The sequence below is a fragment of the Periophthalmus magnuspinnatus genome, chromosome 5 (genome assembly GCF_009829125.3).
Source record: "Periophthalmus magnuspinnatus isolate fPerMag1 chromosome 5, fPerMag1.2.pri, whole genome shotgun sequence".
NCBI lineage: Eukaryota > Metazoa > Chordata > Actinopteri > Gobiiformes > Gobiidae > Periophthalmus > Periophthalmus magnuspinnatus.
Window position 1 is genome coordinate 32,578,431 of NC_047130.1, and position 16,943 is coordinate 32,595,373.

The 16,943-nt window shown below is 41.0% G+C and overlaps 1 protein-coding gene across 2 annotated transcripts in view; it reads right to left on the reverse strand.

The window, feature by feature from the left end:
- arhgef10la (Rho guanine nucleotide exchange factor (GEF) 10-like a) overlaps positions 1–16,943 on the reverse strand; it is a 113,355-nt gene that overhangs the window by 48,800 nt on the left and 47,612 nt on the right. For both annotated transcript variants that reach the window (XM_033966214.2, XM_033966215.2), the window contains 3 exons: positions 15,919–16,034; positions 14,399–14,526; positions 9,409–9,509 (listed from right to left, as the gene is read on the reverse strand). In XM_033966214.2, coding sequence (XP_033822105.1) covers positions 9,409–9,509; positions 14,399–14,526; positions 15,919–16,034 — 345 coding nt within the window. The remainder of the gene's footprint in view (positions 1–9,408; positions 9,510–14,398; positions 14,527–15,918; positions 16,035–16,943) is intronic.

Sequence of the window (16,943 nt, forward strand, 5' to 3'; positions counted from 1 at the left end):
GGACAGACCTGGGAGGCTTATTGGCTCGTGGGACTCCTGAGGCAGCTGACAGGTACTGGCGGGCTAAGCGTGCTGCGGCTCGTGTGGTCGCAGAGGTAGAAACTCGGGGTTGGGAGGAGTTTGAGGAGGCAATGGAGGAGGACTATCGGACGGCCTCAAAGAAATTCTGGCAAACGCCTCAGGAGGGGGAGCAGCGCTTCACCAACACTGTTTACAGTGCGGGTGGGGAGCTCCTGATCTTGTCAGGCGGTGGAAGGAATACTTTGAGGATCTTCTCAATCTCCCCATCATGTCTTCCGAGGAGGAAGCAGAGACTGGGGACTCGGAGGCAGACTCGTTCATCACCCTGGCTGAAGTCACCTAGGTGATTGGCAAGCTCCTCAGTGGCAAGGGTCCCGAGGTGGACGAGATCCGTTCCGAATACCTCAAGTTTCTGGATGTTGTGTGGCTGTCTTGGGTGACACGTCTCTGCAACATCACATTGGTGGTCGGGGACAGTACCGCTGGACTGGCAAACCCATGTGGTGGTCCCTCTGTATAGGAAGGGGAACCGGAGGGTGTGTTCCAATTACAGGGGAATCACACTGATCAGCCTTCCTGGTAAGGTCTATTCCAGAGTACTGGAGAGTACCCTGGAATAGAGGAGGAGGAGCAGTGTGGTTTTCATCCCGGTCGTGGAACACTGGACCAGCTCTATGCCCTCCACCAGGTCCTCAGGGTTTCATGGGAGTTTGCCCAACCAGTCCACATGTGTTTTTTGGATCTGGAGAAGGCCCCTCGTGGTGTCCTTTGGGGGTGCTCTGGGAGTATGGGGTCCGGGGCCCTTTACTAAAGGCTGTCCGGTCCCTGTATGACCGGAGCAGGAGCTGTGTTCGCATTGCCGGCAGTAAGTCAGACCTGTTCCCGGTGCATGTTGGACTCCGCCAGGGCTGCCCTTTGTCACCAGTTCTGTTCATTATATTTATGGACAGAATGTGTGAGATTGACAGGTGGATCGGTGCAGCATCTGCAGTGATGCGGTCGCTGTATCAGTCCGTTGTCGTCAAGAAGTTGCTGAGCCGGAAGGCAAAGCTCTCGATTTACCAGTCAATCTACGTTTCTACCCTCACCTATGGTCATGAGCTCTGGGTAATGACCGAAAGGACAAGATTGCGGATACAAGCGGCCAAAATGAGTTTCCTCTGCAGGATGACTGGGCACACCCTGAGAGATAGGGTGAGGAGCTCAGTCACACGGGAGGAGCTCGGAGTAGAGCAGCTGCTTCTACACCTCGAGAGGAGCCAGCTGAGGTGGCTTGGGCATCTGCTCAGGATGCCTCCTGGACGACTTCCTAGGGAAGTGTTCTGGGCATGTTCCACTGGGAGGAGAAGACCCAGGACTGGAGGGACTATGTCTCTCTGCTGGCCTGGGAACGTCTTGGGGTCCCACCGGAGGAGCTGGAGGACATGTCTGGGGTGAGGGAAGTCTGGGAGTCCCTGCTTAGACTGCTGCCCCTGCGACCCGACCCCAGATAAGCGGAAGAAAATGGATGGATGTTGTTGTTGTGGTTGGTTGTGGTTGTATACAATATACAATTTTGTATATTGTATATTAAATATTGTTTTCACTCTACCCCAGCTCAAACGTATCTAAAGTTTAAATATGTGCAGACTACTACAACTACGAAAATTGAATTACTGCTGCAACTGCATATTGTCTGCTATTGGTAGAAAAAATCTTCTGCTCTTCCTCGTGATACTATGACTACTTCAATTAGATCTCAAGAAAAGAGTTTATTAATAACCCAGCAGAACCTAGAACAAGCAATTCTATTCTGCAATTCAACCCACATGCTCATTGTGATGGATTTGGCACAAACAAGAATGACCAACTTGGGAGCTAAGAAACATTTATGTCAGCTCCCTAAAGATAATTACAGCCTGGATCTTAGGGCATGCTTCTTACTGTGGTTTCCAGTTTACACCAATTAGTGTCAAAGAGTAAAAGTATGTCAACACACATTGCAAGTACCACCCTGAGCCCTTCATGCAAGCAAAGTCTGCAGCCTTCATCCAGCATGGTTGTTTATTGCTTGTTGATTTGGTAATTATCAAACATGTGTATGTGGAAGAATGTTCAGCTGTTACAAAGGTCACACAATGTATAGATTTGCTCAGCCTTAAGTTTTTAGATGGTGTCGAAACACAAGAAAAACACCAAAACTCAGTTTTTGGTGTGATTTTCTACTGTTGGATGATAGTAGCTAGATTATGACTTTAATTTTATAAGAGAGGGACTTTTTAACAGCTCAAATTAGCTCAACTGTTGTAGGCCCAATAAAATGAGTTCTTTATGGTCAGATTGTGATAAACAAAGCACAGATTAAAGGTTAATTTGAGTAGCATTAGATAGAGCAGTGCCTCCAGTTAACTTCACCCCCCAGGGAAATTTGATGATGTCAGCTGAAAGGTATCAATAGAAAAAAATAACAAACAAAAGCCAAGAGAATCTGGCATTAATATCTCTCTAATATAATTATTATTACAACCACACATGTCCCACCACAGAAGCCAAATGTCAGTATTTTCGTAGTCATTATTTAAACATTCATTAGAATCAAACAGCTTGAATATTACGTTTACCCATGCTAAAGGTCATTTACTGTGCACTGTACTGTATTATAATTATATACACAACACCATTCGCAGAGAAGCAGGATGGGAATACTAAGTGGTGAGATTAAGATACTCTGTTTCTTTATTCTAATCATGCTTTTGTTTCAAGCCTTTTGCTGATCAAGATTAATTTGCGGAGGATGGTGCTCTATCAACCCCAGTGACACAAAGAGCAGAGATATAGACTAATTAAATACACCAGTGCAATTGATATTTCCCATGGATCAATGCAAGTGTGGGATTTGTTAATTAAATCCTTGATAATGTTTACTCATCATAAACATTTCCCATGTTTGAGCACAGCGAGATAGCTATAATCTTAGCCGTCTGACAGATTAATTTAAGGGCTAAGGGAAAATCCGCCCAGCAACTGGAGTGTGTGAGTCTACGTCTTTATAGGGGCAAGAGTTCAGCACAATGCATATATTAAAATTCTTATCTAAAGGAATCTGTTCTACCACTTTATAGAGATGACACAAAGCAGAAAGATAATAGTTATTTCGACAGATGCAAAATATCTGTCACCATAGCAACCACTTTGTGAATCCATGAGCCAATAAGACCAAAGCCCCAGAGCCCGCACAAAAGCCCAAGCGGCAGGGAGGACTTTGAATTCCTGCTGCGTGTCTCCAGAGCTGTGTATGCCGCTATGGCACAGGTTATCACACAGTGGATTAAGGAGGCGTGCCACAACCTCAAGCTGCACTCCACTCATCTATTGATCCATGTGTGAAGGGAAAAAGCAAGGAAAATCAGCACACTTAGCAGGCTAACCGCAGGCAGCAGCCCCCTGCCTGCCCCCTGTACTCCACAGTGGGGCTGATTGCTCGTCTCAATCATCCTTTCACCTCCCCGCCTCACCCCTCCATCAGTTCGACCACAGAAGCATGCATCCTGAACAACTCCCTCACTTTATCCCTATTCAATGTGGCAGCTCACTCACATGATTTTCTTCTTGTGAGAGCCATCAAAGTCTGTGGCTCTAACATGGTTTGAAAGGCCTGGGACTCTGGAGTAGGCAGCAATTAATTGTGCAGCGAGAAAGGCCATTAATTAGGCAATGCTTGTGGCTATTTCACTTGGCCCCTTCAGGAGGCATTGGGCCATTCAGAGACACATGAAAGATGCACGGGCACACCGGGTTATTAACGAAGCCCAGGGCCTAGCACAGCAGCCCACAGAGTCCAGTCTCACTATAGAAACACATGAGCTCTTAACTAAAGCATATTCATGCACCCCAGAATGACAAATTAGGTGAAGGTGTCAATTTTCATCACATTTCATAACAAAAACACAACAATGCCATCCATCCATCCATTTTCTTCCGCTTATCCGGGCCCGGGTTGCGGGAGCAGCAGTCTAAGCAGGAACTCCCAGACTTCCTTACCCCGGACACATCCTCCAGCTCCTCCGGTGGGACCCCAAGGCGTTCCCAGGCCAGCTGAGAGACATAGTCCCTCCAGCGTGTCCTGGGTCTTCCCCGGGGCCTCCTCCCGGTGGGACATGCCCAGAACACCTCCCTAGGGAGGCGTCCAGGAGGCATCCTGAGCAGATGCCCAAGCCACCTCAACTGGTTCCTCTCGACATGTAGGAGCAGCAGATCTACTCCGAGCTCCTCCCGTGTGACCGAGCTCCTCACCCTATCGGTAAGGGTGCGCCCGGCCACCCTACGGAGGAAACCCATTTCAGCCGCTTGTATCCGCGACCTTGTCCTTTCGGTCATTACCCAGAGCTCATGACCATAGGTGAAGGTATGAACGTAGATTGACCAGTAAATCGAGAGCTTTGCCTTTGGGCTCAGCTCCTTCTTTACCACAATGGACCGATACAGTGACCGCATCCCTGCAGATGCTGCACCAATCCGCCTGTCAATCTCACGCTCCATCCTTCCCTCACTCGTGTACAAGACCCCCAGATACTTGAACTCTGAGATACAACAATGCAAAAAGCTAAATGTAATAGTAAAAAAATATGTAGAAATTTTGAAAATCAAATCAGAGATTTTTGTTGAATTGCAGCACTCTTGGATATTACAAGTCGTGAGCTGTGGAGAGTGGTGTGAGCTGGTTATGTAAAAATGTGTGTTATGATGTCTTATCACTCACTATTAAATCATGCATGAGAACATTATCTATTTCAGCTGTCCATTCAGGGGCGTTTCAGAGCAGGGTACCCATTTCAAACTAAACAAGAGCATGGTTGGTTGCCTTTCAAATGCTGATTGGGCCATAGGTCTCCCCTGTGCACAAGACGGGACGGCCTTGGCGTGCAATGACGAGGAAGCTTCAGTGACGGTTCACCATCCGTGAAATTAAATCAACAACTCCCTTATTGTAATTACATTTGGTTAAATGGGAAGGCAAAGTGTGGGTGTAATACAATTAACATGTAATTGTCATCCTGACCAGGTTGGGGCTGATCTATTCCCCCCAGGGAATCGCTGAATGCCATCAAACCACCCCTCAGCTTCTAAAACTATAATCAATGATGTATGAAGCAAGAATAAGAAGGGGGACTGTATTTTCCTGTGCAGTTTGTCAATATCCTCTATACTACAAAGAACCTTAGAGTGAGTTCAGGCAGTCAGAGAGGGAAAGCTTTTGTTGAAAGTTTTTCAGTTGTTACTTTGAAAAGTTCATTAATATTAGCAGCAGTAACTGCTTGATAATTCCTTTGTGAAGACACATACAGTGTGTGTAGTATGAATGTTGAGGCTTTCTGTTGTCTGAACGGTGAATTTCATAACAGTTGGTAGGTACCTGGTCAATTATGCTGGATCATTGTCATCTGCATTAAATATAACAAATGGATTCATGATTCTGTGGAAGTAACTGTGTTTATGCTGCCCCAGCTCTTATTAGCTAATCACAATAAACATTTCCATTAACCTCAGCTCATGAGGTACACGAGACTGCAGATGGAGAGGCCCAACACTGTGTGGGCTGCTGGATATGAATATGCATGAAGCTCTAATAACTACAAGTATATCCCTGGATAATTGTCATGTATTCATATCACTCACCAAATACATAGTGAAAGCTACACCATTTACCAGAATGCTGATCATCATTCAGCTCAAATAAATGGTGGGGTTTTAAGTCAGACCCAACAAAAGTCAAAAGAAAGCATCAATTAATCTGCCATAAAAGCTTCCACTAAGTTCAAACATTACAATTTTGAACTCAAGTTTAAATACAGGCTGTCAGTCATCTTAAAACATGAGAGAATCAATAATAGAGTAAATATGAGTCTTTCCCTTCAATAAGGACCCACTCTCAAGCCCACATTGTCTCTTTTAACTTTAATATTGTTGGGGACACAGAACTCTGCTGGACGTCTCTGAGGCAAGAATTACTGCATTTCTATAGAAACGCTGTAGACTGGGTAACTGTCTACACAATAAAAGAAAGAAAAAAATAAATAAATATGAAACTACATCATTGTTGAAAGTAATTAACTGTAAATTATGGAATATTTAAGGAGACATTCAGAATATTTTTAACATCTGAATAACCATTGTTTGGGGCTCAACACTGACCACCCTCCACTTTTGGATGCAAGTTTTCCATTCATTTTTCCCATAAGCGCTCCAAAAACTTGCTCATGGCTAATCACCTATGTGGTAATTAAACATGACAAGCCCCTCCCAAGTTATTAAAACATTTTTCCAAATTTTAAGTTTTAAATCTGTTTTTTTGGAGAGAAAATAGCTGAGACATTACCCCAAAGCTGTGTATCCTTTGTTGTGTTACAAAATCTCTAATATTTAAATTTATGTCTATGAGAAAACTGAACAGAAAGTTGACTTCCGGAACCGCAGCTGGCTTTGAGGTGGGCAGGTCTATAGAGCTCCACAGTTTGCTTTTAACTAGATGCTCTCTTCTACAGTGTGCTATCTCCAGGAGCCACATTTAGGCATGTGGTCTAATCCCATTTAAATATATGAAATTTAGATGTCTCTAGCCGACTGAAGCTACCTATGCAGCATGATTTTTGAATGTCGCCTGCTATCATAGGGGAGAGTGGGTTTCACGGCGCTGTCCTCATCAGTACGCATGTTGTGTTCCTGATAAAGGTGTGAGCAACAATGAAAGGCTTGGTATGCTCTGCCTCACCACCTGCACACTGCATGCTCTATGTGCTGCCTGTTTTTGATGCCACTCTGACACAAGCCACACGCACAGCCGGAAAGCACCGCCGCATGTGCAATGTTCCTCTTTGTGCACCTCTGTATTCAGGCCATGAAACAGCCCAGATGTATGGGAGAGAATGTAGGGTTGTGGTGGTAGTGGGTGTTTTCTGGTTTGGTAATAATGAGTCAAACTGGAGAATCTCAAGAAGGGAGAAAACAGTAGTCTTTTCAGCCAAACTTAAAAGGTGTTTACAAGAAAGGCAACAGAAGCGAAGCTAATCTGAATTGATCATAAATATTGACTAAAGTTCTTCTTCTTCAAAAGGGTCTACTAAATATTTCAACAAACTTGATTCAAAGGGATGTGTTACATCAAAACTAGTTACATTAGGACTGGGCAATATGGCAAAAATATAAAATATAATTTCCTCATATTGATTGATCTGGATTTTATTTTCCTTTTCAAAAACAACACAAAATGGGTTTCAGTTTTGATTTCATGAACCATTTAGCACAAAAAATAGCCCAATTTATTCTTCCAAAAGCTAAACTAAACAGAGTTAACTGACAGAGGATTGGCTCTGGACTTCTCAATTTTAAAAAACCAAGCATACTACTGATGATTAGATATGACCAAATCTCAATCTCAGTTCACATTTGATTAACTGCCCCTAAACTAAATACATTTTATATAACACTTTAAATATAAAAAAATAAAATTCTGTTGGTGCCTAAAATATGTATTTTGCCACTTTTACTTGACAGTCACATTATTTCTGTTATTTCACTTTTGGCAGCTAATCAGGATCAGATCACAGAAGTTACCTCGTGCCCATGTTGTTCGTGTTTTGAAAAATGTAATACCAGGCCAAATTGTCTATTTTCTAACAAACTACTAAGTACATATTGAACAAAATAACCAATACGGTTTAAAAAAAAACAAAACAGGCTGATGTAGATTCTTGACAGCACTAGGATATGAGAGAACACAGTGTTTAGTTAGATGGTGCACATTTGTTGCTTAATGAGCCAAAATGCAGGAACTAGAGATTTGACAAAGGCAAGACTGTCAAAGCTACTTAAAAATGTAATGTACAAAGATGTTTTTCTATTTAGAAGTGACTTTTTACCAAGAAATGTTTCAGCTGAGGAGTCTTGTTTTTTGCTGCCAAAGCTATTAATAAGATCAGAAGAACATTCATGATGATAAAACTTAGTAAATAGATAGATATAAATAATTTCCGTATTTTACAGACTATGCTCCAGAGTATAAGTCGCACCAGTGAAAAAAACGCATTATAAAGAAGAAAAAAACCATAAGTCGCACTGGACTGCACATGTGGACATGGAAATTGTTGGTAGCCTTCGGTTAATGAAAGAAAAACTCACAATGGTCACAGAAATAACTTGAATCTGACAAAAGTAATAATAAATAAAATTATATGAAATTTAACCAATGAAAATCAGACATTGCTTTTCAACCATGCTTCAACAGAATTGAATAAAAAATAAACTCATGAACCAGGCCTGGACAAAAATCATGGTACCCCTAGAAAAGACAGAAAATATTGTGACCAAAGGGACATGTTAATCTAAGGTGTGTCCACTAATTAGCATCAGAGGTGTTTACAATCTTGTAGGCACACTATATATAGGCCCACTTGTCAGTGGGCTGTTTGGTGACATGGACCAGAGGAAGCAAAGGAAAGAGTTGACTCAGGAGAAATGATATATTCTAATAATTATATATTCTGATAATTTCACATATAAGTCGCATCTGAGCAGAAGTCGGACCCCCGACCAAGCTATGAAAAAAGTGCGACTTATAGTCCAGAAAATACAGTCAGTATAGTTTCACATTTAAAGCTACCATCCAAGTTTTTTTTTTGTTTTTTTTTTCACCAGTAGATGGTAGAAAAACAGATCAGCCTGAACAAGATCACCCTTGTTTTCTTCTTCATAGGGGGGGCATGAGAGAAAATAATTCAGAAGCACTGGATTAGAGTAATTATTGACCATTAGTGCTTGACCATTGCAAAAAATACTTTCAAAATAGATAACACAATGAAGCCATGAAAATCAGTACTTTCTATAGCAGTTCGATGTAATAGATGTAATTCAACTGGACAAATCGCGTTCCTTTTTAGATGGAGAGAAGGAACATCGAAAAAGTTGAAGTTTTGTTACACAGTGAAAAGTGGACGGAGGTTATCATTCAAGTACAAAGGTCTTCCATTCCTTGTGCTACTTAATAATAGCAGAGAGAGAGTGCACAGCTAAGGTCAAACCAGAGCATGTAAGGCTCAGATAAAAAAAAGACTGTGCTGCTCCCTACTGGGCAACATCTGAGTATTGGTGTTGTCCAATAATGTCCATGTCTCTGATTTCTCCTTCACTCTTAAACTTGAAATATTCCTTACAAACTTGAAATATTCCTTACATGGCCACCCTTTCTTTATATTATAAAATAAACTTTAATTAAATTGCTCTTAGGTATTAATTGAAGGTCATAGAAGCTAGGCCAATAGGATGTTAGCTGAAGTAAGATGGTGTGCTGATGATGCCTCTAAACCTTTGACTTAAACATTTCAGTGGGTTACATCATGCTGGTGTTGTACTTACGCAGTGCGATCTTGGCCAAGTGCAGACGGTTGACCCAGGAGATCTTACTCAGAGGGTTTGGAGTGTTGAACACCACCATGAAGCTAACAGGGCGCCCTGACCTGAACAAAGAGGAGGGAGGAGTTTAGGGACATACAGTAAAAAACATTCTTCTTATTATTATCTCAGTTGTGTGCATGTATGTGTGTATGTAAGCTGTATTTGAATATATGAAAAAACACAGCTTGAAATAAACAAACACCTTTAAATAACCAGTTAAGTTACATCAATATTACTTTGCCATAGGCTATATTTATTAAAAAGGCTTTACAAATTAAATCCCTAAAAAAGTTCACAGTACTAAGCTGTAATATTCTTTGATTTTTAAGTATCTGTTTTTTAATTGCAAAACATCCCCAGTAGGCTCGCAAATAACGACCCCAAAAACTAGGTCACAGTAGGAATCCATTATGACGATAATGAATTCATGCTGAGTGCACCTGCCATCCACTGCACAGGAGAACGCAAAAAGTTTACAAAGGCGCCCAAATGCTTTGGGTGTGGAATAAAACATTTATTTTACTGTGCTATAAACCACAACTCACAGCAAAATTAGTCATTGAAATACGGTTTCACTTTTACTTTTACTTGTTAATTGAAGGGGTGCAGAGGTGTACAGTCATAAAGAGAGTTTAAGGAGTCTGGAGTACCTCTTCACATTTTAGCATTTTCAATTTTATTATAAAAAACACAGTATAATAAAGCATTTGCAACCTCTGAACATGTTCACAGTCCAATCTCAAATGAATTACAGAAAAGTGATGTTAATATTCATTCATTCAACTCTTTCTGTTTTAAGAACATTCTGGAAATTGTGAGATTTAAGAGGCACAGGAGAACTGACACAGACAAACAATTAGGGTTGAAACAAGTTAATCAATTAATTGTTTCTGGACTATATAGACAAACTCTAACATGCCATGTACCAAGAGGACAGATTTTATTACTCAGGCAAACTAGGAATTATTTTAAAATGACACAGGAAACATTTAGATTAGATTTAAAAACAAAAACAGGATGTCCTTGAGCAGAATTACTAACTTCATGTGGGTCAAATTTTGTAAAAAAAAACATCAAATTCACAGGTCTTCGCAATCTAATCAACAAATTGATAAATTCAAAGAATAATTACTACACTAATCGATTAACTTAATCGTTATTTGCATAATTTTATTTTTCATTCTACCAAATATCTTTGAATATCTGGGTTAATCAACAAAATAGATATACAAATACTAGAAGCCTTTGACTAACTCTTAACCACTTGGGCAGACCATTTTTACCACAGAGCTATCCACAGTAGACCTTGTATCGAGCTCTGTTAAACCTACTTCACATTCTACAAATTCCTTTAAACATAATAAAGCATTGAACAATGGCTAGACCTATTTGTGTTTGTCTAGAGTGAAAGATGGCAGCAGAATGAAGTGACATCTCAAACTTCTTCTGACATTTTGAAGATGCAAAGTTGCTCATACCATTCAGGTCTTAAATATAGCACGAGCAATTTGCCAAAGACAGAGAGAAGGTGATCGGCGACAGGAATACAACTCCTCACTTGGTTGGAATCCTTGGGCAACACTTAACGCCTTGAAACATGCTAAAGTGAGCATGGTCCTATTCCCCCCCTCCTCTTCCTGCTTCGTGATTGACAGCCGCAGTGCAGGTGCAGCTCTGCTACAACGGTGAAGTAGTTGACTAGAGCATGCTGATAGAGAGGGGCTGCTGTGACACAAAGGGAAGTAAAAAAATACAGGAAGGGAGGGGGGGCACACCAGGAGAGAGAGAGAGACTAGAGATATTTGGGGGCAGGTCAGTCACGGAGCCTGTGTGTGACACTAATGCTCAAGGACAGGACAGATGTGGGGCCAATTCGGAGTGGCAACCCGTCATGCACCTATCTCTCAATTTGGTGTCACTCCACCAAGAAACAAATAGTCAGGAGAAAGTGCAACAAACGTTCACCTAGGAGTGACAAGAGTTTAAAAACAGGCTCAACGTCACAGTCAATGGTTGCTACAAATGTTCTGATTTAAGTGGGTGTCATTTACTTGTCTAATCTACATTTTTAACAATAAACTTGACGGATTGAAAGATTAATATTGCCAAAATTACCATCAAAAATATACATAATTTCTTGCAATAACTTTCTATTGTTTCTTTACAGGAACTTAAACTTCCAAAGGATATGCATGTGTTAGCCTTGTCATGTTCATTGGTTAAGGAACTCACTCATCTAGATGATGGGTAAAAGGGACTGTCTAACAACTTACAGTGCCATTTGAAATCAATACATTTAATTTCACAGAAAACACTTAGGGTTTACCTTCATAGTGGTGCATAACACTCATGCATATTACATGAATAAGCTAAGCCACCATATATACAACTCTGGAATTGGCCTAGTAACCTGATACTAAAAACATATATAACAAACCTCAACAATTGTGATCTATAGTTAACAGCAGTATCTTTTTCTGTAAATAATCTGAGGATCAAGGCCAGAAAAAGATGCTTTTCACATATCCCCCAAACATTTATGGCCCATCGTCTTAATCTGACAGTTCAATTAACCTCAGAGTTAATCACAAGAAGTAGCGTGCCATTTAAGTGGAATTTGCTGAAATATGTCCAGGGATACACACTCCACAGAGAGTTGTCGCAATAACGAAAAGCCCGCTACTGTTCAGATGTTAAGATAAGCTAAGCCAGTCTCTCCTGCGTCTCTTTAGGAATTATCTGTTTGGACAAGACTCTTCACTAGAACAACCTCAAAATGGAGCTTTGTGTGATCTGCTATTATCCTAGCAGGTAGGCAGCAGAGTCGATAAGCGCTGGGGAACAAAAAGAGGCTTTACTGTCCTCCTGTGCCGCTGCTGTTAGAAAAGACAGATGAGACAAAGAAGCCTATTTGGTTTAACTCTGAAATTCTGTCTCCTCGCCCGGGCTGAATGGCGTGAACCTACAGTCTGCTAGTAGGAGACACAGCAAAAAGAGGATGTTAATGAACTGCTGTCGTACGTAGGCAGTGGCTTTGAGGGAGCAGTCAGGATTCGCCGCACGTCTTAGGTCTGTTTGCAGTGCGGAGGCTGTGATGTGCTGCAGTCAGTTGCTCAGGGCCAGACAGGAGGGGTCCGTTCAGTACAGGGGGTCCCCGCTGCGGCCCCACTCGCACAACAGCAGAGCCCAGGCTATGAGTGCATCAATATACCAAGGTTTGTGTTTCTCTATGCTGTATGTAGTTGTGTCAAAGGCGAAACAGTGATACTGTAGAGATACAGTATATTTACCACTAACCTAAGCAGGTGAATGGAAGAAGTGGAGTACCTGTAACTAAAAAAATTTGGATATAAATAACCAGTTCTGAATGTAGCGCAGTGTTCCCATTATTAGAAGAAAACTATCTGTCCCCACAGTCTAAAACAACCTGAATGGAATCAAATACCACTTTGTTTTATCATTAACATTTTTTTAAGAAAAAAGGTAAAAAAGGACTGATTAAAGATTAAATGTAGGTAATGAGCAACATGTATACTTTTTATTAAATTGAGGTTACATTATTCAAATGAAAATTATTTGCGCCACTACGGTCTCCCTGAAGTCTATGGTGTACACTGGGTATTTGGTATGCAGTACCAGCATTTCCTGCTTTTTGTTGCCTCAGTTATATTGCTACTTTGAGATATAAGTTGCAATATGTTTATACCATTTGAAATTGGTGTGGCCATATAATGTTACACCAGGGAATAGTATGTGACACATGTGTTTCTGAGTTGAAGAGACTGGTGGACTGGTCTGGCACCCACTGTGCACCTGTCACCCCAGCCCAGAGGAGCACTGCAGGTCCAGCCACCTGACTCTGAGGCCCAGTCTCAATTAGATCGCTATCACACTACCAGGATTGCCTTTTTCCCTACAGGAGATTTCTCGCTTTCACTTCACATTGTTATTTTTTATTTCCCCACCAAACTTCTTGAAGTTTCAATACAGACAATGCTCTAGTTTAGTAAAGTTTTGAAAATGCATCTTCATGATCACATGTTCAGCCGTGGAAGACCTCCTTTCAAGAGAGTTGCTAATGACATTATCACAGAACCTCCATAAATAGGGTGTCCCAAAAAGAGGGAATTTCGGGGGACTCTCTTGTAAGCGTGACATCTGGCTGCACCAAACATCTGAGTAAGCAGATTGGCCCCGCAGGCCTGGTGTGACAGCCGACGAGGAAGCAGGGAGATGTGGGAGAAGTGATGTGCACAGTTCCTCCTGCTCAAGCTGTCACTTTAGCTTGGCTTGGCACAGTCAGACTCTCCCTGGCTCTGGAGCTGTGGGCCTCTGCTCCGACTGCCACTGCCCTGTCGGCGCAGAGCCAAGCCTTTCATGGGAGAGGTTGATCATCACTCTCGCTGCCTTTCTTCCTCTCCCCCAGACTGTCTGAAGCAGCCTCATGCATCTCAGTCAAGCTTGTTCTGTCCTCCCGTGACTCTTATGTAAGGCACTGAGTGCGTGCTGTATGATGTGCCATTATTTACTGTTCCCATGCTGAAGCTAATCATATAGTCGTGCCTTGACATCTTGTTTAAGCAGGCAATTTAATCATTTAATAGTTCACACATACTAGTGGATCATCAACACAATATATATGCTGGCTTTTCTCAGTTCTGTTTTAACATTTTACAAACTTGCCTTGTTTTAAGGATTTTTCCACTGATGTGATCACATTTTACAGGCCACAATGCTAGGTCTCTATACAATTCTATTTTATTAATAGATACTTAGATGTTACCTAATAGGCTATGGGAGAAATCATAACAACAGTTTTGTGGCAGTAAAGGTTTATATATACAGTAAAGGGATTAGAATTCTGCAGGCAGCTTCCAACATTTGGTGTCTCTTGTAAATAGTCTGTATGTGTCTGCATAATAACCCTGTCTGTATTTGATCTAGTACTCACTTGTCTGGCCTGCCGGGCACCTGCAAGCGCAAGCGACATTTATTAGCACACTGGATCTGTTCTTCTTTGATGCGGATAAGTCTCTGCAGGGCCAGACACCAGTCCTGGGCCACAGTCGTGTTCAGATTCTGTGAGGGCAAAAACACAGTTAAAAAGCTTGTATCATAGCCCGCCAACCATACCACTTGTATTTAGTTTCTTGCAAAACTGCATTGGTCCATATTGTATAATGTATGTATGATTGTATGATGTATGCATAATCCTCTTTTCTGGATGTGTTCACCCCCACCCCCCTTTGTTAAAAAGATATTATTATAAGGGTGTAAAAATGATAATTACCAAGGCAGTACCACTCCTGCAGAGGACATAGAGTTCTTTGGGTGCCACCATTATCCTAAGAGCCTCTTTAGTGATTTTTGGAGTACACCTTCCCGCATGTGTTGTGCAGTGGATATTCATGTTAATGGGTAAACTACTGAGAAGTGCCCTGATTTGTACACAACAGGAAGCTTTCTGCTGGTTTTCCTCCTGCAAATTTTAGCCTGCACTCAATCCACAGAAGCAGAATTATATGTTGTTGCATAAAAAAAGCAATATGACATTGGCATTGCTTTGTATGGAAATCTTTTATGTCAGTGGAGTCCTATTGAATTGACTCTAATTTAGGATATTTGTAAGATAAAAGTAGCATTGTTGATGTGTGGTTAGTCCACATCACTTTAAGACATTTTTTATTATTATATTATTCTTTCCCACCTTTGACACAGAACATGTTCAACCTTCAAGCATGAAAAAAAAATTGTTTTACTCTAGATGTTGTACACAAATTTCAAATATAAATATTTTTTGTTTATTCTTTTGTTTTTTCTTAACATGGTATTTCCCGTCAGTGAATGTTCATTCTGTCTATTTAACTGTAGATAGAAGTTTAAACAAAGCCTCATAAATTAGGGATCGGCAACATATCGGTTCCAATAGCAGTATTGGTCAATATCAGAAAGTTTTCACAAACAGTGTTATCAACTGATATTTGACACCATTATTTTTCAGCACTGCCCCAATCTCTGTGTGCCCATGTGTCACTCCCAGATTGCCCTCAGTGCATCTGATTTGTCTTTTGTAACAGACTAATGAGTTAAAGTGGAAATAGAGGAGCAATAAGCCTAAAAATATAGCTGTATGTTTACAAACAACATGTAACAAATTTATTCCGAATAAATACATTTTGTAATTATAATTTGTGATCTTTCCTTCATGATAAATTTGGGGGCCTTGCTATGTATTTTTAAAATGGTATATCTGTATTGGGCAAATGTCGATGATATCGACAAAAAATCCATATTGGGCCATCCCTATCAAATAATTGAGAGTTTCCTTGTTCCTGATTGTTACAGAAAATAACATTGGAAAAATCTAGAGAAAAACACAAGCCAGGAACCACAATGTTAAGTTTATAGAGCACTATACATATAGTATATATTATAATGAGAGGGTAATAGAGTGCAGAGCAAATTGTGTACCTGGTAGGTGCCCTGTAGTGTACCCACTAGAAGAGTAACTTCCTCAACAACAGAGAGGTCGTGCTGAAGTTCCTGAAGTTCCTGGTAGAGCCGCGGGGGTCCCAGGAGAGCCTTACCTGAGAAACACAGTCAAGAGTGAGAACAGGCACAAACTTACTGCATAATCTAATGCAAATGTCAAAAATAATGCAAACAATGAAGTACTGATCCAGATATAGTTTTTACTTGTTATTGTTTAATATATCTCCCTATTTATTCTCTCCCCAGTGATCTGGTTTAAGGTATTTTACCAAAATACTATAAGTTATAAATATATACTATAAAGCTATACTAATTAGAATGAATGGATTTAAGTTACCTATCACTTCACTCAATGTCTGAGCCATAATATGCTGTCAAAAACTAAATTAAACTGGGAATTTGTGCCCCCCTCTATAATAATGCCTTACACTTTGCAGGCTAGTCAAAGCCTCTTAAAGCACTAGTGTAGGGATAACTCTTTCACTACATACTTGTGGTGATAAGATACTATAATAGCCACAGCTGAGGTACACTGATGGAAGAGAAGCCCCTTTGACTACACACACGCCACTCACTTTCATACTAGGCAAGGTGGGTGACATGTCTTGCCTAAAGACTCAATGACAAAACTTGTTCAGAGCGAGAATCAATCCTCCAACCTTCTGGATGGTGCTTTAACCACTGAGCCACTGTCACCCCAAGCATCCAACATAGACTGCCCCACAATGACCATAAGCCAAATGCAAATAGAAAAGTTGCTTTTGCCGAAACTTTAGCACCACTAATAATCAATCTTCATTTTTGGTGTAGCTACAGCAAGTGCATGTATAAAAGAAAAATCAGATAAAAGAACTGTTATTTGATGACCTTTCACTGGCCAAAAGAATGCAGGTGTCTCATTAGACACAAAAATTCAGCATTGATTTGAGGTCGCTACTTCCAAGGCGGACCTCTCTCTCTTAGTGTGGTAAATCGATAGTGGTGTCTCTAAGAGCGCACTCCCC